Source organism: Pipra filicauda, unplaced genomic scaffold, assembly GCF_003945595.2.
Source record: "Pipra filicauda isolate LSUMZ 115617 unplaced genomic scaffold, ASM394559v2 scaffold62_size3274119_pilon, whole genome shotgun sequence".
NCBI classification, from domain to species: domain Eukaryota; kingdom Metazoa; phylum Chordata; class Aves; order Passeriformes; family Pipridae; genus Pipra; species Pipra filicauda.
In genome coordinates this window covers 410,696-436,838 of record NW_024104787.1, presented here as the reverse complement: position 1 = coordinate 436,838, position 26,143 = coordinate 410,696, and the positions used below count along the sequence as shown (strand labels likewise).

The 26,143-nt window shown below is 39.1% G+C and overlaps 1 protein-coding gene across 5 annotated transcripts in view; it reads left to right on the top strand.

Moving 5' to 3' along the window:
- TRAK1 (trafficking kinesin protein 1) overlaps nt 1–26,143 on the top strand; it is an 83,273-nt gene extending 57,130 nt beyond the window's left edge. For 3 of the 5 annotated variants that reach the window (XM_027718947.2, XM_027718948.2, XM_039388284.1), the window contains 6 exons: nt 1,028–1,104; nt 3,153–3,389; nt 4,273–4,589; nt 8,820–9,149; nt 17,368–17,470; nt 23,132–26,143. In XM_027718947.2, coding sequence (XP_027574748.1) covers nt 1,028–1,104; nt 3,153–3,389; nt 4,273–4,589; nt 8,820–9,149; nt 17,368–17,470; nt 23,132–23,930 — 1,863 coding nt within the window. In that variant the 3' untranslated portion in view covers nt 23,931–26,143. The remainder of the gene's footprint in view (nt 1–1,027; nt 1,105–3,152; nt 3,390–4,272; nt 4,590–8,819; nt 9,150–17,367; nt 17,471–23,131) is intronic. The other 2 variants (XM_027718946.2, XM_027718949.2) reach the window with 1 other exon arrangement.

Below are 26,143 nucleotides of genomic sequence, written 5' to 3'. Positions count from 1 at the left end.
ATCTGTATTATGGCAACCAGTTTTGGCAGTTTCAGTGTTTTCATGTGATTATGACATTTAAAGCCCAGGGAATATGTAGTACCATCAACGAAATGAGTAAAAAAGAGTGGGTGAGAAGAATGTGTCCAGTGACTGTCTCTGCTTGCCTGTATATCTCTAGAATAGTTCCATTACTTCTGAAGGCAGTGGTATCAGTGGTTTCCTTTGAATTACATTAATGCAATCAAGCAGCAGAATCTGGCCTTCCTTATCTTTAGCCATGTCTTGTCTTACTGCTGAGGAAGGACACATTTTATTTGTGCTCAACAAGTAAATTGCCAGCAAAGGCTTAGCTTGCCTTTTTGTGTTCCCTTCTTAGACTGAACACAGGCCAATTTAAAGTGCAGATGTTTAATAATACAAGTTGTGCTTGCACAAAATTCAGTTGAAAGCTGCAAACAGTATGCTTGTGCTGAGATAGGTTTATGTGTTTTGTGTGAAAATGATTTTCAAATGTTGAATCATGGCATGAAAGATCATTTAGGTTTGTGAATATTTGACACTTATACCCTACACCCAGCAGTAAAACTGACTGACCAGCCATGGAAAATGGATGGCCTGTCACTTGTAACCTTATAGGGGAAGTATGTAATGCTTTATGCCAGGAACCATTTTGTCTTTGTGGATGGTTGGGTAATGTTGTGAAAGAGAAGAGTGTTTTCTGTTTATTTTAAATGAAAACCTATCAAGCAAAACTTTATATGTGAAGGGTGAGTGTTACTGAGTAGGGAATTCAGTCCAGGAAGTTGGGGCACCTGAATTCTGTTGTTGCCTGGGATTTTGTTTTTAGGTTCTTTTGACAGATATTGTATGTCATTAGGTGTTAAAAACTGTAGCAGAATGAAGCTAAGCCACATTTTATCAGTGCTTTAAATATCTACATTAGTCTTCCAGAGTTCAAGTCAATTTAAATTTTTAAACCTTTTTTATTTTCTGGAAAATATTAATACTGTGATATTTTTTTCTCTCTTGTGCTTATTTTTAACAGGATTCTTTGGCAGCAGAGATAGAAGGGTCAATGAGGAAAGAACTACATTTAGATGAACCCGACTCTCCTGATTTGGCGTACGACTGAAAAGAATTGGTTCCTAATTGACTGATTATATCTGAAGTTAATTATTATGGGATAAGAAATAGAAAGACAGGAAATAGTAGAGCTAGAGATTTAGAAAGAAATATTTCTGGCCAAGTGTGAATGACAGAGAAAGAAAAATAAATTGTCTAGTTATTGGGGTTGTTTTATTTTCTGCTAAAGCTGCCAAAAGAAAACACCTATATATAGGTTTTGCCTTGTCTTACAAACTTTTTGTCCTCATTTGTGAGTGCTGAGAATGAGAAGTTTTCTTTTCTTGTGTGTTACCATGCTAGGTTTCTTCCCATGATTAGGGGAGGAGTTCAATTTAGTGGGTTTTCTCTTCAGGTTTTATAACATTTATACCAGGTGATTATTGATCTAATCCAGTTTTGGAGGAGGAACATCAGTGCAGAAAGGGATTTGGAATGGTTGGGTACTTACAGTGTGATACCCATTACATCTGTGCTAAAGTTCTCTTGAATTAAACAAGGGAGTAGTTTGGAACAAGTTAAGTACTTGTGACAGTCCAGAAGCTATAGATAGATACAGCTTGGCAGAAACGGCCTCACTGACGCCAGTTGCACTCGTATTCCAATGGGTTTATCTCACCGATTTGTACAAAGCATGGATTGTTTAATTTGAAACAAGTTAATCCAGTTTAGTGGGTCTGTTAGAGAAACAGAATTTACAAAGAAAGGACAGTCAGAAGGTACAATAGGCACTTCCCAGAAACCTTCTAATCGCATGTACAAAAAGGTTGACTTATACATTAACCTTCTCTGAGCAGGAGCCAAGAATTGTAAACGAGGCTTTGACAGAGTTAAATATTGATTAGGAAAGTGTAAGGTCAGAAAGATGTGAGCACGCTCAAACCCTATAGGATCCTTTTGTCTTTCCAGAATAATCTAACTTAAGGCTTGTTTAACTTCTTTAGAATGTCTTTTATAATGCTTTGCATGTACTAAAGGAGGATACTTTTTTTTTGGTTGCATGACTTGTCTTAGTTTTATTTACATGTGCACTGCTAGTAGTCGTAACCTCCATGGGACTGTTTATTGATAAATGCCCTTAGATTCAGCCTCTTAAAGATATATATCTACAGACTTGGAGCCTACATACAAAGAGTGCAACTGTTGAGCGCTCATGGATAGAAGGAAAGAAATTTGAATGACATTAAATAGCATAAGGCACTGTCGCTGCTATATCCTGGCAGTGTTACCTTCCAGCTAAAAGGAATCTGCTGTTCTTGTGTTCATCCACTGTTGAACTGTAAAACAAAGCAGCAGTGGCACTTGTGTAGCATGATGTGGGGCAATTTTATTTTGTCAAGAAATTGCTGCTGAAGTGTCACCTGATCTTAATCTTGAAGCAGGTGAACAGTGTTTGCTATGGACAATCACCGGGACAATGGTGATAAAAATGAACTGTGAAACTAGGTCAAAAATTAGGTTTTCAGCCTTGACAGCCTCTTTCTAGCCTCTTGTCTGTTATATTTCTGAGATTTTTTTTCTTTTTTTTTTTTTCCAAAAAAACCACTACTCTTTAAGGGTATTAGAAATTGGTTTCAAAGAGAAAAGATGCAAGACTTGCTTTCACAGAGCGACTCAGGAGAGTAAATTCAAGTTCTCTTTTAAAACAGATTAGCCAGTTCATAGTTAAAAATTGAATGGAGATCAGTTTTGTTTTCTAAAAACTCATTTCCACATAATGGCTTTAGAGCGTTTTTAGCTGATGTACTGAAATGCTCTTTCACTTATTTTTTATTAATATTTGAAAGGGTCCATGCACATAAGTGTCAAATGTTCTGTCAAAAATATTCTAGGCTGATGGAAGAATTATGTTGATGGATTGAGTAATGGCCAGACTGTAGCAAGTATAGGACCCTCTGCATACTACTTTACAGAAACTATACATAAAACCACAGTGGTTGGTGGAGCTGTGAATAGGAAGGGCTGTTAATAAGCTGCTACCTGTTTCTCTGTTCCTTCTTAAGGTAAGAGGGTACTGTGTAATTATTAACTGTGCTTATGTCTTTCAGTCATCAGAAGCGGGTCTTCGAGACAGTGAGAAATGTTAATCAAGTTGTCAAGCAGAGATCCATGACTCCGTCACCAATGAATATCCCAGGCTCTAACCAGTCCTCTGCTATGAACTCAGTCATTTCTAGCTGCGTCAGCACTCCACGTTCCAGTTTCTATGGGGGAGACATCTCTAACATTGTGATAGACAACAAGACCAATAGCATCATCTTAGAGACAGAATCCTCTGACAATGGGTCAGTACTGTAGCCCTGGACTTTGCTTTTGCTTTGCTTCTGACATAAAGGCAAAGCGTTTCTGTTTTCCTCTTTTTGTGTTACAGTTTTTGAGCACTCAAGTTTATTTAAAAAGGAACCGTTTTCGACACTACTGTGTATCAATCAGTGTCTGTAACTCACGCCTGTTCTGAGATGCAGCATCTCCAGATGATGTAAAACCACCCTTGTTTTTGCAACTATGGGCTGATACTTGAAAGTAATTGTATTTTCACCATTTTATGTAAATGCCAGGGAGTTCTGATCTCAGTTGCAGCTGCAGTTAACTTTTTTGATCCTAAAAATAAAGTTTGCATCTGTAGGTTACCTAATATGAAAACTTGTGAATGAAACCAATCAGAACTTCATTTTTCTAGCTAGCTACTTGTCTCTTCCCCCAGTACGTTTCCACACTATGCTGTATATACTTTTCAGTAAAAGTGACTTAATTCCTCAAAACAATATATGTTTCTCAGCATAATAGACTCTTGTGACTCACTGTGGTATTCTTGCATCATTGGCCCTGTAAGATGTGGCCTGCTTACTTGAGTTTGTCTAACTAAGGCATACAACAAGAAGTCATCTCTCATCTCTTGGTAGGAGTAAGCTCGTAAGTGCGGGTTTTCCAACCAGGAGTTTCCTGGCAGAAACTAGATTTCAAAACTGTTGTAGTATGGAACAGAAACAAAAGATTGGTGTTTGCCTTTGGGCTCTCCGGACGAGTAGCAAGTTGTTGCCAGACATAGTAATTTAAAGGTACTGGTGAAAAACTCATGTCATGTGGAAGTTTTAAGCATTTCTAAGAATGTGTTCTTCTCCCTCCCCCTACCTTTTTTTTTTTTTTGTGTCCCTTCTTATGTTTTAGAAATGAGGACAGGATGAAGAAGCCTGGAACTCCAGGGACACCAGGCTCCAGTGACCTAGAGACTGCCCTTCGTAGGCTTTCCCTCAGGCGGGAGAATTACCTCTCGGAACGGAAGTTCTTTGAAGAAGAACAGGAAAGGAAGTTGCGGGAACTGGCAGAAAAGGGAGAACTCCATAGTGGTTCTGTTACCCCCACAGAGAGCATCATGTCACTGGGAACTCACTCCAGATTTTCAGAATTCACTGGATATTCAGGAATGTCTATCAGCAGTCGCTCCTACCTACCAGAAAAGCTTCAGATTGTGAAACCACTAGAAGGTGATAACAAAGGGCCTCGGCCTTTATCTGTTGTTCTTAGTGACTCTTTATGGTCTCTTATCCATCACCAGAAAGCAGGAAATCTTTGCAATACATATTCTTTTTACTTTAGAGACAGTAATCCACGATGTTGGTTTGAGATCTTCTAAAAACTATGTTTTCCCGCAAGCCTTAAAAGTGTTAAGAAACAACTCCAGCCAAGGCAGTAAAATAAATATTACAGGCCACATGTGTATCAGCAGTGCAGCTTTACAACTGACCTAAATGTTACCATTTCATATTTGGAAAAGGATGCTGGATAAGTATATGGAATCTAAACAACAAGAGTTCTGTAAATTAATGTCTGGAAAGATCTTTACCTACTTTAATTAGTCCAGTTGTAAGACTACTTCAGTGATTAAAAATAATCTATGGATTTTAATTGGCTGTTTGAGTGGTCACACATGAGTCACTATGGCTTTGCATTTCACGTGTGAAATAGGTGGAGTTTTTTAAAGTCAGTTTTCCTTCATATATTATCTCAGAAAAAGGTAAGATACAGGTAGATCATAGTCAGGGCTGGAGCTTTATTTCTAAGTTCAGTTCAGTAGTCTGTCTAAAAAAGCTGACAGAGAACATACTATATAGTCTGGCTGGCTTTCTTCAGTTCTTTCAGGTTGTAGCTGGAAGTTAGTCGAGTAAATTCCTTAAGGTTTTGAACAAAATTAATCTGTTTTCCTGTAGTTTTCCTGTTTCACAGACACACTAGTTAACATCATTTAGCTTTGGCTTCTTTCTCTCTCTTTTCCTTTAACAGAACTCTTGTATTACATTGCAACTGTGTGTGTTTTAATTGCAGAAGTTCCTTTTTTTCATCTTTTTAGAGCTAATTTATTTCATATATAAGGAGCATTTAGCATGACACATATTCAGAAGCAAAAATAACCATTCTTATGTCCTGAAGAAAGTGATGTACTGTTTCTACCTACTCAAATGAAACAATAGCTGTAGCACACAAATCCATACTGTCCTGCAGATTTTAATAGTTTGTTTTCATGGCTGCTTTTCAATGGTCATAAAATTCTTGTACCACATGAGGGAAATGATGATCCAGCTTTGTTTCAGTTTCTGGTTGCTACCCCTGTAATAGATTTCTGTCATCATCCCATTATATCCTCTTTTTTCTTCCAATAAACTCTTAAAGTCTTTATCATCTTTCTATCTGTCTGGTTTTTTTTTTTCCTGGTTTTGTTTATTGTTCTCACTGAGTCATTTTTCTCTTAAAATTATTGCACCATTTAAAGTATTTCTTGTGTTTGATTTTAGATCTTATTTGTAGTATGTTTATGTCTGCCTGTTTCATAAGTTTAGTGTTTGCTAACTTTCATTAACCACATGTTTATGATATTGTTCTTCACTTCAGCTTAGTTTCTTTCCCAAGTATTTTTCATGAGATTTAATTTTTGTTTTCAGCTTCATGGATGCTTTCAGACTACTGGGGCAAAATAGTCTGCTGTACCAGAGGACTGTCATCAGTAGTTGTGCCTTTGGTTTTATTACTGTTTTACTAAGAGTGCTCATGCCATAAAATGGAAGAAATAAAAATTAGTTCTGTAATAAATTTCAGGTTAATGACTTCTACTCCTTTAAAGCACTCTTTTAATTCCACAGTAAAATAAATAGGGTGACAGAAGTACTAAGAAATTAATCATCTTTTACACCTTTAAAAAGAACAAACCCATGCTTTCTTTTAGTCAAAACAGAAGGATTGCTTGATGTGACATGCTTTAGTTGCAGTCTAGTGGGGGGCTTTTTGCTTTCTTTTTTAAACTGTGCATTTGTAGCTTGTTGTGCCATTAGCATGAAATAGCACTACCAGTGTCCTGTAGGAAAACTAAAACCTTGAACTGATTGTGTCTTCACCCACTTTATTGCAATTGTGGCAACAACACATTGTGAATTTCTAAGCTTTCTCTGACCCTTACAGTCTGCATCCAATCATGCAAGGGCATCAGGAATATAGGGAAAAAAAATCATTTACTCCGTTCATACACATATTTTGGTCTTATATTCCTTCTTCCTTCAGTTTGGCAGTCCCACTGTTGCACAGTAATTCCCTCATGCCAGCCTTTTCTGATAGCATAATTTACAGAACAGTAGTAGTTGCATGGGACTGAATGTAGGCTAAGGAGGTGCTGTATTTCCCACTTTTTTTTGACTTTTGCAACTTTTTTTCTTATTATTGGATATTTACAACTGTTGCATTGGTTTGTACATTTGTGTTAATTTTCTGCATGGCAAAGGTAAAGATCCCTTACACACATTTTATGAGATCAAGATTAAACTCAGATATCCTCCTTTTTGTGATGAAGCTTAGGCCGTTTTGATTTCCAGGTTCCAAAAGAAATCAGCAACATGTAGTTTCAGTGGAAGTGTTAAAGCTCAAAATGCAGATATTTCCTATGAGATGATATGTATTAACAACTAAAGGCTTGTGTTCTGCAGAGTTTATTTTAAGCATAAGATTTGGTGAGATTTAAGGTGAAAAAGATTACATGATCAGAAACTAGTACCGAGAAGTTAATTAACTTTTTATACTTGCATGCAGTGCAGAAAGAAATTTTGATTGCCGTTTTTCTTTAATTCTTGGAGTATAGTCTGACAGTAAACCTTGGTTAAGGCTTGACAATATCTGGCTCTTGTTCACATTCTGGGATATTTCTTTTATATAGAAGCAAAAAATCTTGTCCTTTGTGATAGTTCAGAAGTAAATACAAGTTATATGGATGTCTCTTTTTTACAGTTATCTATTTGGGGGTTATAATGGTTTCAACTCAAGGGTACCAATCCTCTTTAGTCCCTCAAAACTTACTTTAAATTAAAAAAAAAGCAGATCCATTTATTCTGAGCTAAAAATTACAGAAAAAGTGAGATAGGCTTAATTAAAACACTGCCCACAGATCCCAGTCATTCTGGAGAAAGAGTTTTTCCCTATTCACTTCCTATTCCACAGTAAGCCTCCCGAAATAAAATATCCTTATGAGAAATGACAGTTTTTCTCATTCCATAGGATTTTTCTCAGATGCAAAATAATATATGTAAGAGCCATCCCTTCTCTAGTTATTGCAGTTGTTTAGGTTTTTACATATACCAAGCAACGAACTGAACAATATCTTAGTCTTTGAATATGAGTGAGGCATTTGTGTGCCGGCTCATTGAATGAGTATTCTGCTTTGGGGAGAGGGGACAGGAGTAAGACAACAAAAACTGTTCTGATTTGAGCTGGCAGAGATGAAAATACAGATTTTTTTGTTTGTGTCATAGGACATGTATGGTTTTAAGTCACACATTTCAACACAGTAGTGATGGTGGGCACATGGGAAAACATAGGCCCTTGCAAGCAGTGTTTAATCACTACTTGAGGAGTCAGATAAATCCTCCCCTGATTGCAGTGGGCCCATCTCAGTGTATATATCAGTTTATCTTGATCCATTGCTGTTTCTGACTAATTGTCTCCTATTAAACACTGAATGTTAAATGCTTTTCTCTGTAAAATGTACCTCCTTCCTCAAAACATTTCTCCTCCAAGGATGAAGCTACAGGTACAGTAGCATTTAGTTACATAGCAGTTGAGTTCCTGTAGCATAGGAGCTATACAGGTATTTAGACTTGATGTATAGTTCAGAAGTATTATCTGCTTACACGTGCCTGAAGTTCATGAGGCTATCTAACCTGTGGTACACAACCAAAATTGTTGTGCAATCTGTATGACTGCTGTCCCCCCGTTAGCCACTGGTGGTAAATTCTGGCATGTTTTCAGCACCCATCTTAGTGTGAGCTTAACATGGGAATACGTGGTTTATGTTCCTCTTAGAGCTTTCTATGATGGTGCTCAGATCAACTGTTAAATGTCAATTCTTTCTGCTCCTGCTTAATCCCATGAATTGAAAGGGATGAGAGTATTTACGGGGAGGGGATGTGCACGTCCATAAGTATGCCACAGCTCACCACCAGGCTTTGCCTAAGTGCTGATGTGATCAGTTTATTTCACACTGATGTGGAAATGCTGAAGCATAGGTGAAGCAGTTTTGTCTTGTAGCATGTCTTCTTAGAAATATTAAACCCAGAAACATTAAAGGTTTGGAGCTTCCAAACCTTTGGTCTTCTGGATAAACAAAGTGGGACTTTCTGTCTTTTAGGTCCTCGATTGATTACTAACTTGTTTTTGTTGTCTTTCTGTTCCCTTTCAAGGTTCTGCCACTTTGCACCACTGGCAGCAGCTGGCTCAGCCTCACTTAGGTGGGATCCTGGACCCAAGGCCCGGAGTTGTCACTAAGGGCTTCAGGACCCTAGACCTGGACCTGGATGAAGTGTACTGCCTTAATGACTATGAGGAAGATGAGACAGGTGACATTTCTTACAAGGGCCTAACTACCTCGACGCCAGTTCAGCACACAGAGACCTCAGGTGAGAGGTCACAAGCACAAGTGACTGTTTCAGACAACAAGAATAACCCCCGCCAATCTCAGGCTTTCACAGAGGAGATGCAGGAGTCCGCGACTGACGATGATGAGGGGTCTGGTGAGGGAAACTCATTAAGTCCAGTAAAACTGACATCTTTTCAGGATTTTGATTACTGGGCCATTCTCACGTCTCTCCAGAACAGCATCCATAATATCGCTTTGTGTGTAGCATCTGCACGTTAATGCGTGCAGTGGTTAGAACATAACCATTCTAACATTTGCTCAAAAATCGTTTCCTTGATAATATTTTAATTTGTTTTTCAGTAACAGCATCTGTGGTCAATATTTTACTCTATTTTGATAAGAGAAGGCTGCTAAAAGGAAGTGGTTTGTTCACAAACCTTTGTGTGGCACGTGTGCAACTTGTATGTGTATTTAGTGCACGCTGTTTAGTGTATGTAATGTACGGATTACATATATTTTGTATGACTGTAGTGCAGATACTCTTCTGACTGTTCATAAGAGGTGTTGCCATTCTGTAGATTTTTGTACAAAGATTGGTGTTCTAAAGTTCAAACCACTACATAAAGGTGCATCTAAGTTGCCTTTGCTGAAACAAATGGAAGTGCCTCGAAAATCACCAAAGGAATTCTGTAAGTGTAATTCACTTACCCTCGGGTACAGTAACCTGTTTTTAAAGTCCTTTTGAGATAAAGAATTAAGAGGATGTTTATATGCAGTGACTAATGACATTTCTCTCATTCCCTCTTGACCACACTGTTAAATCCTGTCCTTCCTTTTTTTACCCTATTAAGACGTAAACATTTTTAAGTGACACAGTACTGCATGAGTTACTAGACACTCTGAACTGACATTAGCGGTCTGTTATTGCACAAGGTTACAGGTTCTCAAGACTATAGATGTGTTTTGAGTTTGTGTGGTTTCTTTTTTGTTCTTGGGTTTTGAGGGGTTTTGTTTTAATAAGCTATATAATCTTCATTAAGATTTAACTCTGGTGAAGAATTATATTTAAGAATCAGAAAATTACCAGAACTCCTTTTTTTTCAGACTTCTTGTTTTTATGTAACTACTTTAAATGGAGACACTTCCTTCCCTTTCCTTTTTCTGGGATAAATCATAATTTAATATTTGGCTAGTCTTCAGAAGATTAGATTGTCTCAGGGCTAAACAATAATATATCTGTTATTATCATGACATGCAGAATATCTTTAAGTCTCACTGCAATGGCAGTTCAGTGCTTTCAGCTATTGAATATAAGCTACTTTTTACGTTCACATGTATTAAGGTGAAATCATAGAATCGTAAAGGTTAGAAAAGACCGCTAAGATCATTGAGTCCAGCTGCTAACCCAACACTGCCAAATCCATCACCAAGCCATGTCCCTAAGTGTCACATCTTCAGATCTTTTAAATACCTCCGGGGACAGAGACTCAACCACTTCCCTGGGCAGCCTGTTCCAATTCTTTGACATTCAAACCCTTCAGCTCCCCTTTCAATTGGCAAAAATTGTCTTTGTTCTAAGAGATCTATTGCCCGGAAATATTGTTTATATTATTTTTTTATAATGATATGGAAATAAATAATGCCTCTGCAGGAGTTGTGTACCATTTTGGATATTATCCGGGTTTTTATAATTTTGAAGTGTCTGGGTAACAACAACAAGAAAAGCTGGAGATAAGGGGAAAAATAGACTGATATAATCAAAGAGTGAAATAACTGGCATTTTTAGGATCAAGGGAATAAAAAATTCAGCAAAAGATATTAATTTTAAAGTGTGTTGCTGCACAGAGGAAGGGAACAAGCAATTCTTCATATACTCGGGATACAGTAATTGTGCAAAAAAGTTGCTTAGTTGCTTGGGCTACACTTTGAACAATTTTCTAATTGTAAGAATTTTCTACATAGGAACATGTCAAAAATGTAGAAAAACTGATTGTCATGAGCTATACACAAGGACATAGTTTGGGTCCCTTGAGTTTTTTTAAGAATGGATTAGTAAAACATTTCTGGGTAATAATTTGGAAGAGTTCTTTCTTTGGAGTAGAACAATAAATCTAGCCCTGCTCTGTGATTACAAACTGGCAAGAAAGTTTGGTATTTCCATCCATTTTCTGTCTCCATTACGATTTGAATACAGGTCACTGTTATTAATAGGTTATTTACTGGTTACTGCTAATTTTTCCTCCTCTGTCTCGGACAAGGGTTTTAAGCAAATTCCCTACATTATAAATTGGTGAAGTAGGTAAAATCTATGAAATTGTTCTAGCAATCCTACTTCACTTTGTATTGTTCTCTAGGTAATTTTAATACATTAGAGAAATAAATGGGTAAAAAATTAATAACTAAGAATGAACAAGTGCACTGAAAATTTTGGTTTCCCATCCTCCTTTCAAATTGTTCAGCTGCCTAGGCTTTAAGAGTATCCATGAGCTACCACCTCATTACTGGTTGTGTTGCTCAAATTAAGTAAAGACACTGCTGTATCTGCTTTTTGGTGAAGCGCTTTGTCAGATGTTATACTAGGAGAAAACAATTGTGGATGTTTTCAGAGTAGGCACTAATGAGGCAGTACTTCTTAGTCTGCCCACTTAAGAATTCCTTTTGGGAGAAGAGATGCATGCTCAGCTTATGAATTTATTTTTTATGTAAATAGCCATTGCTTCTCTTGAAAAAGCCTTCTCAGCATTCTTTCTCCTAGATTTCTCTGGAAGAAATGCAAGGCAGGTAGGGGTGTGTAAGGACGTGTGGCTCCTTAGAGCCCTGTCATGAGTCCAAAGTTCCAGCCACATTGCTTGCATGATTCCAAGGGAGGTTCCAGTTGGCACTGTACAAAATAAACTCTTGCTAGAAAATGCGGAAGTAAAATAAAAAGGGAAGGAGAGAAATATCTTGGATACAGTCTTTAGCAATAGTGCTTTTGCTTATAATCCAAGATAGCTCCATTGTGGAAAAATCTAGTTCAAGACATTTATAAAAGCCAGAAAGTATCATCATACAGTTGCTGTTTGCAGGCCATAAGGTGTGCCAGTCTAGAGCTACAGGTCTTCTAGCCTCAGACCAAAATGTCTTTAGTAATACAGTGCCTACAAGGACCATTCCCAGCAGTCACCTTAGTCTGTTGGGCAGGTTTCTGCTTCATTGTATTGTATGCTCTGAGCCTTGTATCTTGTCATTTTTGCACTGGAGATGTTCTCTGGCAGAGTACTCATGAGTTACAGTCCTTGAATTTTCCTGTCCCTGTGTTGGAACCTGTAGTATCCACTGATATATAAAATAGTTTCCTCACCATAAATGCATATTCTATCCCAGTTCTGGCACTGGACATTTCAGAAGAAATGAACGTGTATGTACTTTATGATCTGCAGTTGGTCTGTTGGAGCCACGTGCTGTGTGTGGGTAGAGTAACTTTAGGGAGGATTGTAAATTTCAGTATTGCAGTTCTAGCCTAATACCCAGGAAGAGGTTGATATTTTTATATCACTTGTGTTATACACTCAGCATAATTGGAATCGTAAAGAAGTTACAGGACACAGTGTTCTTAATACCATCTAGGGCAAGTAATTTTTGCAGCACAAATTTTTGTTCTGTGAAAGAAAATGTAGTATGTTATAAAACTGTACAGAATCTGTCTTGGAGGGAGGGGCTGTTGGGGTTGGGTTTTTGTTTGGTTTGTTGTGGGTTTTTAATTCAAACAAAACGAACAAGCCATTCAAAGCACTGAATAATGTTATGAATGTTCTAATTTTGAAGTTGGAAGGGCTACATGATGCAGCATGTGTTTAATTGCCTGCTAGTATTGGGTGCATGAACTGGTCTTTCAGTACTGGTGTTTTAGTTCCACTGATTGATTGCTCTGAATAGATGTGTGCACAGCATTATGGGATCAGCACTCTTGTATTTCATGTTTAGACCTTAATCATGACGTGGTGATCTTTCCAAAAGATGCCTAAAATCATGAAAACACATAATGAATGTCTTATGTTTGAGTTGTTTTTAGAAGGATTACTATACATGCTTCTGAAAGGTTACATTGTACAGAAAAGCAATAAATTTTTAACTCTTCTTAGAACTAAGGTATTGATTCATATTTAAATATATCTTATTTTTAAATGGCGTGAATATTTTACAGTAATTATTTCTTTAAGAGAAGTCTATTAGCAGTTGCTGTCTATGCTGTTAAAATGCTGTAATTTTATTTTGGGGATCCTAGCCTGCATAAACTCGTGTTGAAGCCACATTAAATACTTTGAAGTCTTTTTACACCTGTGCTCCATGGTTACATACATATGAGAAAGTGGCCTCAGCCCGAAGAAGACCCTGTCCAAAGAATATCTGCCTTTGTTCAGTTTTTCCTCTCTTGTTGTTTCCAAAGGCAAAATAAGTGAAAAGTTTGGAAAAGCAGGTAGTCAGAAAAGAATTTTGTTGCTTAAGAAACATAACAGAAGTAACACTCCTGGCATAGATGTATGAATTCTTGGAGGTTTTGAGTATTCACAGTTACCCTTAAAACCAGTGTTTACTGAAGGACATCTGAAGGCACCTAAACACCTTTATGAGGGCACCATGCTCACATTTTAGAGCTGTTGTGTTTATCACCCATCTCCTTTTTATTGTAGTTGTTAACCCAGGCATCAGCTTCAGCATACCCTCTATTCCACCTGTTCTGTCAGCCAGGCATTTTCAGTACAGGTAGCACTGAGTATCACAGCTCTCACCTTCAGATGCCTCTCAGTGATCCTTCGTTATCTTCTTTCAGAACAGGCAGAGCTTTTCTTTTCTATTCAGCAATAAAATAAACTTCTCACGCTTTAAAACATTATCTGTTGCTGTAAGGACTCCTCAACCTGATTGTCATTTCATCCGTGTCTCAACAGCCTGTGCTAAAGAAACGCCCAAATTCCAGTGCAGTTCCTGCTCAAAGATCAGGGAACCATCTTTTTTTCCTCCTTTTCTTAAAATGTACCACAGAAATAATGAGCAGAGTGACTTGCTTCAGAATTGGACTAAAATGTTACCTTTATGCCAATTTGGATCAAGTCATACTCTGAGGATTTCCAATTTTTTTTAAAGTTAATTTCCTAATAAATTTTTTTGAAGTTAATTTCTTAATAAATCTGCATTTGCCAGAATAGGTGTTTATATTAAAAAAAAAAAAAAGGTTTACTGGTCACTGTGAGCTCTCTGCGTCCTCACTGTTATTTCAGCAAATTTGAGTTTGGATCCAGTGGCACAAAATCAATGTTTTTTTAGCTGTTTTAGTATATCTACTTCTTACAAATATTCCTCAAACGCAGTTTGTCTTGACATCATCTTATGCATGGGGCAGGCCAGTAGCTTACATACTGTAGCTTTGTACCTTCCTCTGCACAAGCTGGCTGAAACACAGATTAAACAGCCCTCTGAGTGTTCCCTGGGCAGAAGATCATGTCCTAAACATATCTATTTTGCTGTTTACACCTAGCACAATGGCCTGTAGGCTCTGAGTCCTGAATCTGGATCTGAGGCAGCTCTGAGCTATATAAAATCAGCTTTGTGTTTTGAATGAGGAAAGCTCTGTTTGTTTTGCCACAAGATGGAGCTCTCTGTTTGACTGGAACCTGCCTTTTTTGCACTATTTTAAAAGAAGTTTTTACAACACTGTTGTGCTTACAGCGGGAAAGTCCCTTTCAGCTATTATGTTTTGCATTTTTCCCATAATGCCTATGAATTGTTTGAGAAAGCTTAAAGTGAAGAATCATTAATTCCTGAGAATAAATAAAACATGATCCAACAGCAATCTTAGGTTTAGCTTTAATTTTAATTTAGGGGGGAAATGCACGGTTTGCACATGTTTCCTGACAGACGAAATCACATGATATTTCTGTAAATTTTTTAAGTACTGAATTATGTACAGATTCTTTTTTCATACAGATACAAAGCATGGTTATTAAGCTGCTACTACTTTGAAAAGGATGATATAAGTAAAACATTTGGTTTCAGACACAGTTACATGGAAGGGGTGTTTATATTAAAAATAATGCTTTGGTGTATGTATATATGAAGATAGTCTCTTTTATTATAAAAATGTATTATTTCCTCATGAAAATATACCAACTCAGGAAATGGCCATTCATATGTAAAATTAGTAAGTTAGGAATTAATCATTTTGTTTCTATTTTATAAACTTTGTTCACTTACAGCAACAGATTCTCACTCTTTTTACTGTGTCCAAAGGATGGAAAATGCTACAGCAGTATGATACACCCCATTGTTGACTGATGGAGGATGAAGCTGGTACAGGACTTTCTTAGTGGTATTTGAGGGTGGAATACATCCATGGAAATGGATAGATTTTTTTATCATTTCAGTTTGTTTCCTCTTATTAGAGTCAGTGATTTCTCTACTTTTAGCAGCCTTCTCCTATCTGTGACTCATTAATAGCAATGAGTCTTGCTTTTGCTAATGCGGCTATGTATCTTCAGTGTGCCTGTCTCCTGTCTGAGGGGATGCCCAGTGGATATAACAAATGGGGAAAATGCACTGATTGTATTACAGCTATGTGCTTTGGGTTGAGCTTGCAATCTTAAATCAGCATTGCTTTATTCTGTTCTCTATTCATCATCCAGGGATAACTGCTTTGTTTCTAATTGATTTATGTTAAAGTCCTGTGTTTTCTCTAAATAACCAATTTTTTCATGTCCAGTTATCTGAGCTCTTTCTCCAGATTTTCTTATAACTCTCTACAATATGGAGAGAATCATGATTGCTAGGCTGTGCTCCCTTGTAATAGTTTTTATAGTGCTCACACTAATCTCTAAAGCAACTGGATTCCTGAAGCTTCATAAATACCATCTCTGGAGGTGAAGTAGAGCTTGTTGTTATGTTACGCTGTGCTAACATTCGAGTGTGTTAACATGACACTCCAGTGGGTTTTTAGAAACATCCTTCTTTAATGTACAGCAGTACATTCCAGCGCTAACTAGAAGTTACCTCACGTTGTTTGCTTAACTAGTTCTGCTTCCACTGTTCACACTCCCCATGCTCTACCCTTCACACACACCACTTATATGTGTTCTGAAAGGACTGCCTAACTGCACACACTGTTTTGGAGCTGTGATACTTTATATATGAAAAGGGGAACACAGCCACGATTAAGACTTGCCTTGCTTCTGCTAAGCTTCTCTGGAAGTTCAGAATGGTGTCTGGTCTAGCTGGTTGGTCTGTCTGTCCTTTGCAATGTGTTGAATAGTTGTGTACTGTGGTATTACAATGTGGCTTAATCAGGGAATGGCTCAGAGGGTTGGGTAGGACTGAGGGGGCGGGAGCTGCACACGGTTTTTATTGTGCATGTCTTTTGGCCACTGCTAAGTTTGGTTATTAATTAAGAGAACCTATGCAATCATGATATCTTTGATGTAATATTTAACTCTGGGTATTTTTCAATCAGCTTTTGAGATGCATGGCTCTTAAATTCGGTAGTTATTTTGCGGTGACCACAGCTGCATTATATAGCAGATTAGTACAGCCACGGAAGTATTTCTATGAAGAAAAAAGAAATTGGCCTAAGTCTTCAATTTTTTAAATTGATCTGTGTTGCTTCTTTCCCAAATCACTGATGCACCAACAGAGTGGCAGTTTTACAGCAGCATTTGTCAGGAAATTTATTTACTAAACTAAATTCAGAAATATTCAAAATCTGCTATATTGTGCAGCTGAGGACGTACATTCTTAAAGAACCTAATCACAGGCACAAGAGAAATGTCACAGATGTACAGTAGTGGATCCAAAAAACTACCACTTTTCCATGCTGTGGATGTGAGAAATCAGAAACAGTAATTAATATGTGTTCATCTCCTCCCCACCCCAACAGTCCATATTCCTGTAGCATTAGCCAGATGGATCCATTACTGAGAAGTAATGGGGATGCCTTTTTGTGGATCAGTCTAAAAGCTGAAATGCGCAAGCATGCAGAAAATCGTGGTGCTCCTGAGCTGGTACTAGAAAATGCTGCTTGTAATTTCCCACTGATGCAAGTTGCTCATTTAGATAAGGGCTAGTATTTCAAGCACTGCCTGGCCTCAGTTTGGCTTGAGCAAGACTTATTATGATCATGGACAAGTTTCAGCAGACCTTTTTAGCACTGGCCTTGGAGTCCTAGAGGTGTTTCTTTTGGAGAACAAGTGTCTGTTAAAGTAGAACTTGTGTATTTCACTCTTCTTACATTGATCCCATCAAGGTGCCTCATCACTTTTTGCATCTGTCTTAATCAGCACACAGAAGTTTGATTTTCCCCTTTTCTGTGTAAAATGCAAAGAATTTGCTTTTTTTTAATTTAGTACCTCATCCTGGGAAGTGCATGTCACAAACCAACTCCACCTTCACCTTCACCACCTGCCGCATTCTGCACCCCTCCGATGAACTCACACGAGTCACTCCAAGGTAAGGGATTCCTGTGATGACAAAGCCTTCAGCTCTGTCAAAGTTTCCCCTCTAAGCAAATGCAGAACAATGGCATAAGCAAAAGCATTAGCTGCACTGGTGAACAACACACCCACAAATTATTCCTCCCATTTTGAGTTACCTCAACCTGATTTTGAGAGGCATGTGTAATGTTTTAAAAAGCCAATCAAAGTATCTTAAATTTTGTTGTCTCTAGTTAAGATATTCTAGGATCAGACATAACTGTATTGGCTCCAAACCTGGCTCCTCTTGATCTCGGACTAATTGTAGTCCTCATATGTGAATGCACATGGTCTCTCATTAAAAAAAAAAAAAAAAAAAAAAAAAAGAGGTTTTTCCAGGGAGGAAAAGTCTAAATCTTTTTTCTCTGAAGAAAACGGGATGTGCAGGTAAAGAAATCCAGGAAGTACCTGAGGAATGGATGAGGAAATATGCATTAATCAGAAACAAAGAGATGTCTACTTTGTTCCTTGGTGTAATTGTTGGAAATGAGTTCATGGTAGCCAGACTGAAACTAGTGAACTGGTGTAACAATAGTAATTGGCGTGTATAGGCAATGCATGCTGACAGAAGGCCTTATGGAAGGTGAAGGTCTGAGAACCGGGGGGTGTGTGTGAATTTCATACCTAAACAGGGAGCTTTACTACTTAGCAAATCAGTATTTAAAGAATGTTCTTTTCTGTTTAGAAATACAATGCCTCATTGCTTTCTCTGCCCCTTCCAGCTCCTGTGTGGGAGCATACCATTGTGTAGGTCCCCATTCAGAGATGATGTGTCTAGATCTATTTAGACATGAGATGGGCAGTGACTGCCTGTGAAGGGCATGAAAAGCAAAGGTATTGAATATGAAAACTTGTCAGGTGGAAAGGAAATGGTTGATGTTTAAATGTAACTTTTCTGCTTCCCTTTCTGAACTTAATTAATAGTGGCCTGGGTGGATTTTCATTACTCTTTTCTGTCTTCCTTTCCCATCAACATGGTTACTGAAGAGATCCTCTTAAATGGCTGGAGTTCTATTTTAATTTTCTTGTTATTATTGAATTGCTGTTAGTTGTGGTCATAATAAACTCATTGGTTACTAAATCTAACAAGTCAGCCAGAATGGACAGCTAAATTCAGTACATTTTCAGCTGCCTTAGTTAAATTGAAGTTCATCGTTCATTCAGGAGGACAAAGAGCAAAATAAACAGCGTGATGTCTTCAGCAGATGTGTTTAAGGAGCTCCTCCTTACCAACTATAAACGATTCTTCACAGGTCATGTGAGGAGGACGAGGAACCTGCATTATGTCTCGTTGTGCTGAGAGGAGGTATAGGGCAGACACTATGACCCAGCGTGGTCGGGGGTGAGCAACACTGCCAGCAGCATCTGTGCTGGCAGGATCATGACAAGGAATGCTCGTGTGTGTGGCACCAGCTAACCCCAAAGAGGTTTGGCATTTACCTACCTGGTTGCATTTTAACCTATGCTACCCCAGGTGTTGCTCTAACCTGACTAAATTTCATCTAGCTAAATGAAATGCTCATTTATTTGTTTCCTTTCTCAGTCTAACTCTGAAACTGTCACTGGGCTGAGTTGCTGAGGCCACTTGGAGTCTGTTTCTGTAGTTGTGTCCAGGCTGCCCAGTGGTGTTGGTCAGTTTGATGGGAAAAATATTTCCTGGTTAAAGCAATGCCAAAATGATCAAACAGACAAAAAAAGTAACACCTACAACTGCTTTCTTGCAGGGATGGCTTATTTTTTCTATTGCACTGTAGTGTGTAACTGTGCTGACGAATTAGTAGAAATACTAATCTAAACATCTGTGCAACTGAAATCTGTAGCTGGAAAGAGTGAAGCTGTTGAAGCTAATAAGCCATTGGAGTGCTCTAGTTTTCATCTCGTGACTAGGGCATCTTGGAAACCTGATGATTAACATCATGTGTCTGGGTTTCTGAAATGTATATGGTCCTACCTTGTAGAAAGTCAGTTCATGCAGTAAGTTCTTTCTTTTCTCTCCTTCACGCTTTTCAAGTCTTCTGTATTCTGTGTGGGAGATGAGATGACCATGGTGACTGCCACTGCTTTTTAGTTCCACTGTGAACTGAAATCAGAGCTATGAGGGTCCAGCTTTAATCAATGTTTAAGAGAAGAATTGTGAACTAACTTCATTCAGCCCTGCCTTCAGAGTGCCTGTGTGCTGCTGCAGTGAGCGTGCGTGGCCTCCGTAGCTCTGCTGGGAGTAGTCTTCTTCCCCTGCCGCTGATACAGCCCAGGCAGAGTGGAGAGGACATCAGGGTGTGCCGTACGTGCACTGACAGCCACAGCACACATGGGGGTGCAAGGAGACTGGTTCCAGAGCCATTTAGCAAGGCTGCTTTTCTAATTACATCTACTGACTTTCTCAAACATGTTTCACTACAGTTTATTGAGAGGAATATATGGGATTCCTCCTGTTGAATTGCAACTGCAAAGTAAAAATCCTGTGGCAGTTTCATTTGCTTAGAGTAGAGGTTGGTACACTTCCAAATCACTATCAGAGATCATGTTGGTCAGATTCTGTTCAGCCATGGAAAGAAGACATGACGTGAAACTTCATAGCATCATGCTAATTAAGGAGTGCCTTAAAGATATGCTGATTTTTTGAAGACCACTGGACTAGAGTTTCTAGTGTTATGTGAACTCATGCCACCTGATCACTGTAAACCATGGATCTAGATGATGTTCTAAGCTCATCAGAAGCTGTGGTTCAGAACAAAACATTCCAGGATGTCTAACCTGACATGCACAGTAGTGTTGGCTACACAGAGTTCATTAATGTAAGGTGAAATGAGACTGCAAATTCCAGTCAAGACATCATCTCAACCCTTTTGTCCATATAGGCAAAATGGATGCAATTAATTCACTGGCCTGAGTCTTCTCTATGCCTGGAAATCCATCCAGATTGTCTCAATGTGGCTATTTGATGCATTTCTTGGTACAGTTGTACCAACTTAAGTTAAAGTTGTATGTTATGACTGAGCCAATCCAACAGTGTGGCTCTACTGAAAAGGGAAGATCCCACTCTTTCCCCTGTTCCTTCCCCTCCCAGCTGCTTAGGTTTCCCACTTTCTTGCACTGGCTTTGGTTTTTGTTTGACTCTTTGCTGAGTGTCTTCTGCTTGCTAATGTGGCAAGATGGGGGAAAGATTTTCTTCTTTGAATAGTGGTGAGCTCAGGTCAATGAATTCTGTGTTAACATCAAGTGTTGTGTTGCTCAAGACCCTTTAAATGCCTTTAGAGGGGATGAAGCTGTGCATAGGAGATATTACTGTGGAATTCAGATTTTTTGCTTGTATACATATGGCAAAGATCATAATTTGAGCATAGTTAGAAAAAGTTGGAAAGGTTTTTTTTTTTGAAGGTGCATGGAACTCTTGGGATTTTCCCAACAGACATGAACTGTGAGTATTATGGATGTGCCACGTGCATTGTTTCTGGAATAACTATGTATACCATGTCTTAATGAATGGATGATGTAGTCTGGACTGACATAAATTTTGAGTGGAGATTATCCATAAGTGTCTCAGTTTAAAGAGACTGGAGTGTTTTGCTAAGGAGGATGAGTTATGAGGTAGACCAAACTTCTCTCTCTCAGCAATTGTATATCCAAAATTAAGAGGCTCCAATCAAGGAAGTATGGAAAATGGAGGAAATAGCAACCCTTTATTAAAGGATATATGTATATTGGCAAAAACAGTAACAGAACACAAAAACAACTAAACAATAATCCTGTACCCAAAAGTCCCCTTCAAAAAGGAAACAGTTTGATACTTCTCTGTCCTCTAGCGCGATTTTGGATCACTGGAGCTGCAGAGCCTGCAGTGCTCGGCATTGGTCGGCAGGGGGTGCTGTCGGGCTCCAGCCGTAGCCGTGGGGGGACCCCGGATCTCAGGAGAAGCCGGAAAATGGAGATTCCCCCCCCGCCTCCCCCAAGGAGGGGAAGGGGAACAGGGGAAAAAGGGGCGGTTTCCTTCCTACTAAACTCACGCTGCCTGCGGCTCGCTGTGATCAGGGCTCCCCCTTTTTTTCTTCGATGAGCACAAACTCTCCGATGAATTCTGAGCAGATTCGGGCTGGGGCAGGGCAGCGCACAGCCCAGCCGAGGCCAGAAAGCAACCAGATGACCAGGTCGAGAGCAAAACGGCCTCCGAGCTTTTCCAGCACACCTTGTCCCCCTTAAGGCAAAAAGTGAAGTGTCCCCCATTTGTAAGGAGAGGAGGAGAAAAACTCCTCTCCCCTCCCTGCAGTTTTTGGTGGACCATTAATCCGGAATGCAGGTCAGCCAGCTAGTTCTTTTGTATAGGCTACCACCCCTTCCCCCTCCCCATTCGACATCCTTCTTTCACAGCGGGACAACGGAAAGGAAAATTTCTGCTTGGATTTTTAGAACAAGTAAACCTATGACAATAAGTAAACATGCTGTGGCCAACCTGATCTATTAGAGAAAAGTCTTTTAAGGATGGCACTGTAGTGCCAGAAACAGTCAAACCTGTTCATGAGATCTTACACCGTGGCACAAAGGATTTGGAATGTCTCTTTTGTGGTTATTCTTTGGAAATAAGTACTGTATTAAGTCTGTGTTCGTTTAGCTGAGCAGCTTGTGGGGTGAGGGCAGTCTACCAGATGCTATTTGATATGCTTCAAGAATTCCCAACCCCTAGTAACTAGCAGTAGTGTGCTTAAGAAAACAAAGTGCCATAAGATAGCACTAAACATAAGTATGTAATGTATGTCCCTTGTTCTAAATATGTAGATTATTGCCATTTAATATTTTCTTATCCTCTGCCTGTACATGTTTTGAGAAGAAAGAAGTGGGATTGGGGTACAATTTAGCACTATTTCAAACTGTAAAAATTGTTTCACCGAATTAACTGTAGAATGGCTCTTTGTCATGCTCGATTTGCTGCTGAATTACCAGTTACCCATTGGCCAGTTGACAAGAGCTTGACTGGATTTTTCTTATCACTTCTGTTTACTGCTCATACCATTGTGCATCTCCATCAAAAGGCAGATCCCCATCTCATTCCCCTTCAGTGAAAGCAAATTCAACATAAGAAGGGAAGAAGGGTTTAACCTTACAGAAGTGCATGTTGGTGGCAGTTCCAACTTCCAACAGCTTTTCTACAAATACTTCTATAGCAAATAAATTCCCCTCCTCCCTTGCCACTCTCTCCTATGACCCAGCAGAACTAGAAGGAGTGGCAGTTCTCTGTGCTCAGAAGTGACAGTAGAAAGTACATGTCTTGCTTATACCATTGGTCAAGTCTCCCCCATTTCTTTGTCTCACAGGAGCAACTGGGAGTTGTGACAGTAGGTCAGGAAGAAAAATTGAAGGTGTCGATTACAAACCTGTGAATAGTTTATAGAGGGAATGTGATGCTGGCTGTTGCAGATTGCATTAATTCCATGAGACTGGGTTGTGAAGTGTGCAAAGTGGAGATGTGTTTTGTAAGATACAATGTTTTTGCACTTGTAATCACATTTGTGAGGAGCTGGGAGCTGTCAGTGTCCTGTGCACTCTCCAAATGGATAAAAGGCCCTGCTCAGGGTTAAAAATCTTGCTTGCACTACGTTTTAATTCCCTGCTAGAGAGAATAATTTGACTGCTCCTTTGCTTTCAGCCTTAACGCAGCACCTACTCCAGCTTGTGGCAGCATTAGCAATTTGAAAGGCACCCCGGTGGCTACTCCCTGCACTCCTCGGCGTCTGAGTTTGGCTGAGTCCTTCACCAACCTCCGTGAATCCACGACGACAATGAGCACGTCTCTGGGGCTGGTGTGGCTGCTGAAGGAAAGGGGCATCTCGGCAGCAGTGTACAATCCGCAGAGCTGGGACAGAGCCAGCAGGAGCACCCTGCTGAACACATACTCCCCTAAAATGGCCATCATTCCTTCCACTCCACCAAACTCACCTATGCAGACACCTTCTTCTTCCCCTCCATCTTTTGAGTTCAAGTGCACCAGCCCACCTTATGACAACTTCCTGGCTTCGAAGCCTGCTAGTTCAATCTTGAAGGAGGTGAGGAATAAAAAGAACATCAGGAACAGTGAGAGCCAGACTGACGTGTCTGTTTCCAACCTTAATCTCGTGGACAAAGTCAAGAGATTTGGTATCGCCAAAGTTGTGAGTTCAGGGCAGACATCAGCTCCTCCTTTAACTGATGACCAGGGACCTCTTCTCTGTGGGGCACAGGGACCCGTGAGGGCCCTTGTTCCTGGAGGCCTGGCACCAGATGGTCTCCCACTGGGCTGCCCTGCCGTGACCAGTGCCATTGGAGGCATCCAGCTGAACACTGGCATCCGAAGGAATCGGAGCTTCCCCACCATGGTGGGTTCCAGCATGCAGATGAAAGGCCCGACATCTCTCACTTCGGGGATCCTCATGGGAACCAAGCTCCCGAAGCAAACTAGCTTACGATGAAGGACTTTATTTTTACAGCTAGTCTTTTTAAATGAAAATATTTAGATTCTTTCTCCAGCCTCCCTTTCCTTCCCCCACCACCCCTTCATTGCCTCTTGAGTTTGACAAATCAACTTTGTGCCTAATGGGAGAAATGTGTAAACTTTGTATAAAATGTGTAAATATGTACCAGATCTATTGTAACTAATTGGATTATTTTACTGTTCGATTGAGTGCAAAAGGCTCTATGTTATGATTGCTGTATTAAGGTTAACTTGCTAACCTTTTGAAAAGGTTTTTTTTTTTAAGATGCACTGAAAAAAACAAAAGAGCAAAACCAACAAAAAGTAACTTGACTAGAAAAACGTGAATTCTGTAGCTAGCCTCACTTGAGTCAAAGGTGCATGGGAAGCTATTGAATGTGTTATGTGAGACCTCTCATTACATCACTTGAAGCATGGGAGCATTTGTGCTTCATTAAATACTGAAAAAAGCACTCAGTTTAACATGTGGTAGTTTTAATTTTGCCTCTGTAGATGAGTTGAGCTGAGTTATTGGAGTGCCTGGCTATTATGCCTGAATGGATGAAACTTCTTTTTTTTTTTTCCCTGTTCTGTATTTGCCTCCTCCCCAAAATTATAAACTTGAACTAATACTGGGTTGAGGTCAGCAGGCCTACTGGGTACCTGGAATAGAGACATATTCCTACCACCACTGTTTCATTTGGCATGCTTACACTCTGTGCAACTTCTTTTTTTGTTTGTTTGTTTGTTTGTTTTTGTCATTTTTGTTTGGTTGGGTTTGAGGTTTTTTGTTTTTGTTTTCTTTTTCAATGCTGCACTGGACTGTGGAAGGGAAAATGCTTTACTATGTGTTGCTGCCACTGAAACACGCTTTGTCAGTGCCCCCAAAGAAAAGAGTTTTCACAACTTGTGAGGTAAACACGGCAGTGACTTCCTAGAAGTCAAAGTTGTGGAACAGATTGACAGATAAGAATGTTATAAAAGAACATGTAGCAAAAACAGTACTAGGAAAAGGTGCATCCTTGAAACCTCAGCAGAGAATCACAGAAAACATTTAGTAATGGAATGGTACAGGCCGGAAAGAGCAACTTGCAGTCCTGGTGCTGATCTTCATGTTTTATTCATGTCGAAGACCATGGCCTTGTAAGCAGGGTGAGAATACTCCCTACCGATTTTCTGTGTTCTTTTTTCAGAGAAACCTTTTTCATCCGAAGTTGGACCTTAGTATAGGTAAAAGTATGGGAAACACTTTATTTTCACAGTGGTTTTAAACTGAAAAAGTACCTGCCAATACCAAACATATAACTCCCCGCCTTTTCAGAAAGGAAACAAAAGACCTTACACAACCTTTAGTTGCCAGGCAGTCCTAACTATATCACAGTTTTTTCTCTGTTCCTCCCAAAATTCTGCTGGGTGCTTGTAGAAAGAGCTGAAATACCTTGGAACTGGATCAGACTGGAGAGAGCTTGTTTCTAAAGCAGAGCTGAGACATACATTTTTCGTTGGAAGAGGGGATGGAGAGGAGCGAAGCGGGGAGGGTTTAGCATCCACTTTCTTTTCCTTGCACTTCTTGTGGCATCTAAATCAAGCTCCCTGTTTGTTGCCATTATCACACTACACGTAATTGCCATGAATTGCCGTTTGTACCAGACTGTTACTAAATTATTAGCACTGATAATTTCTTGTATAAATGAAACTGTCTTTTAGTCTTTGTGATGAGAGATAGGTGGGTGGGTTGTTTTTTTCTGAATGAAGTAGTTATTGCAGTAGTGCTATGGACACTAAGGATATTTTTTGAGAAAGAAAAAAACACATCGTCAGTTACAGCATGTGTTTGAAAACTATTTATTCTATGAACTTACAATGTTTTAGTAAAATGCCATCAGCTCTGTTTGCTATTGTATGTGTGCACTTATTGCAAGTAAATTTAAGTATCTTTTTATTTGAATGTATCTTAAACCAGTAGATAGAATAACAGTTGATTCTGAAAAAAAAATATGGACTTAATGGACCATTTTATATACCCAGAGGAAGAAAGCAATACCATATGAGAACTTAAAGTGTAGAAGTTAATCATGCAATTGGAAGTATTTAACCTTTGAATAAGCAGTAGGAGCTGTCCACCCACCAGAGAAAGCTATTGTAACACATCAGAAAGATGAAACTTAATTTTTTCTTCACTAATATCAATAAAATAACAGAAAAAATGCA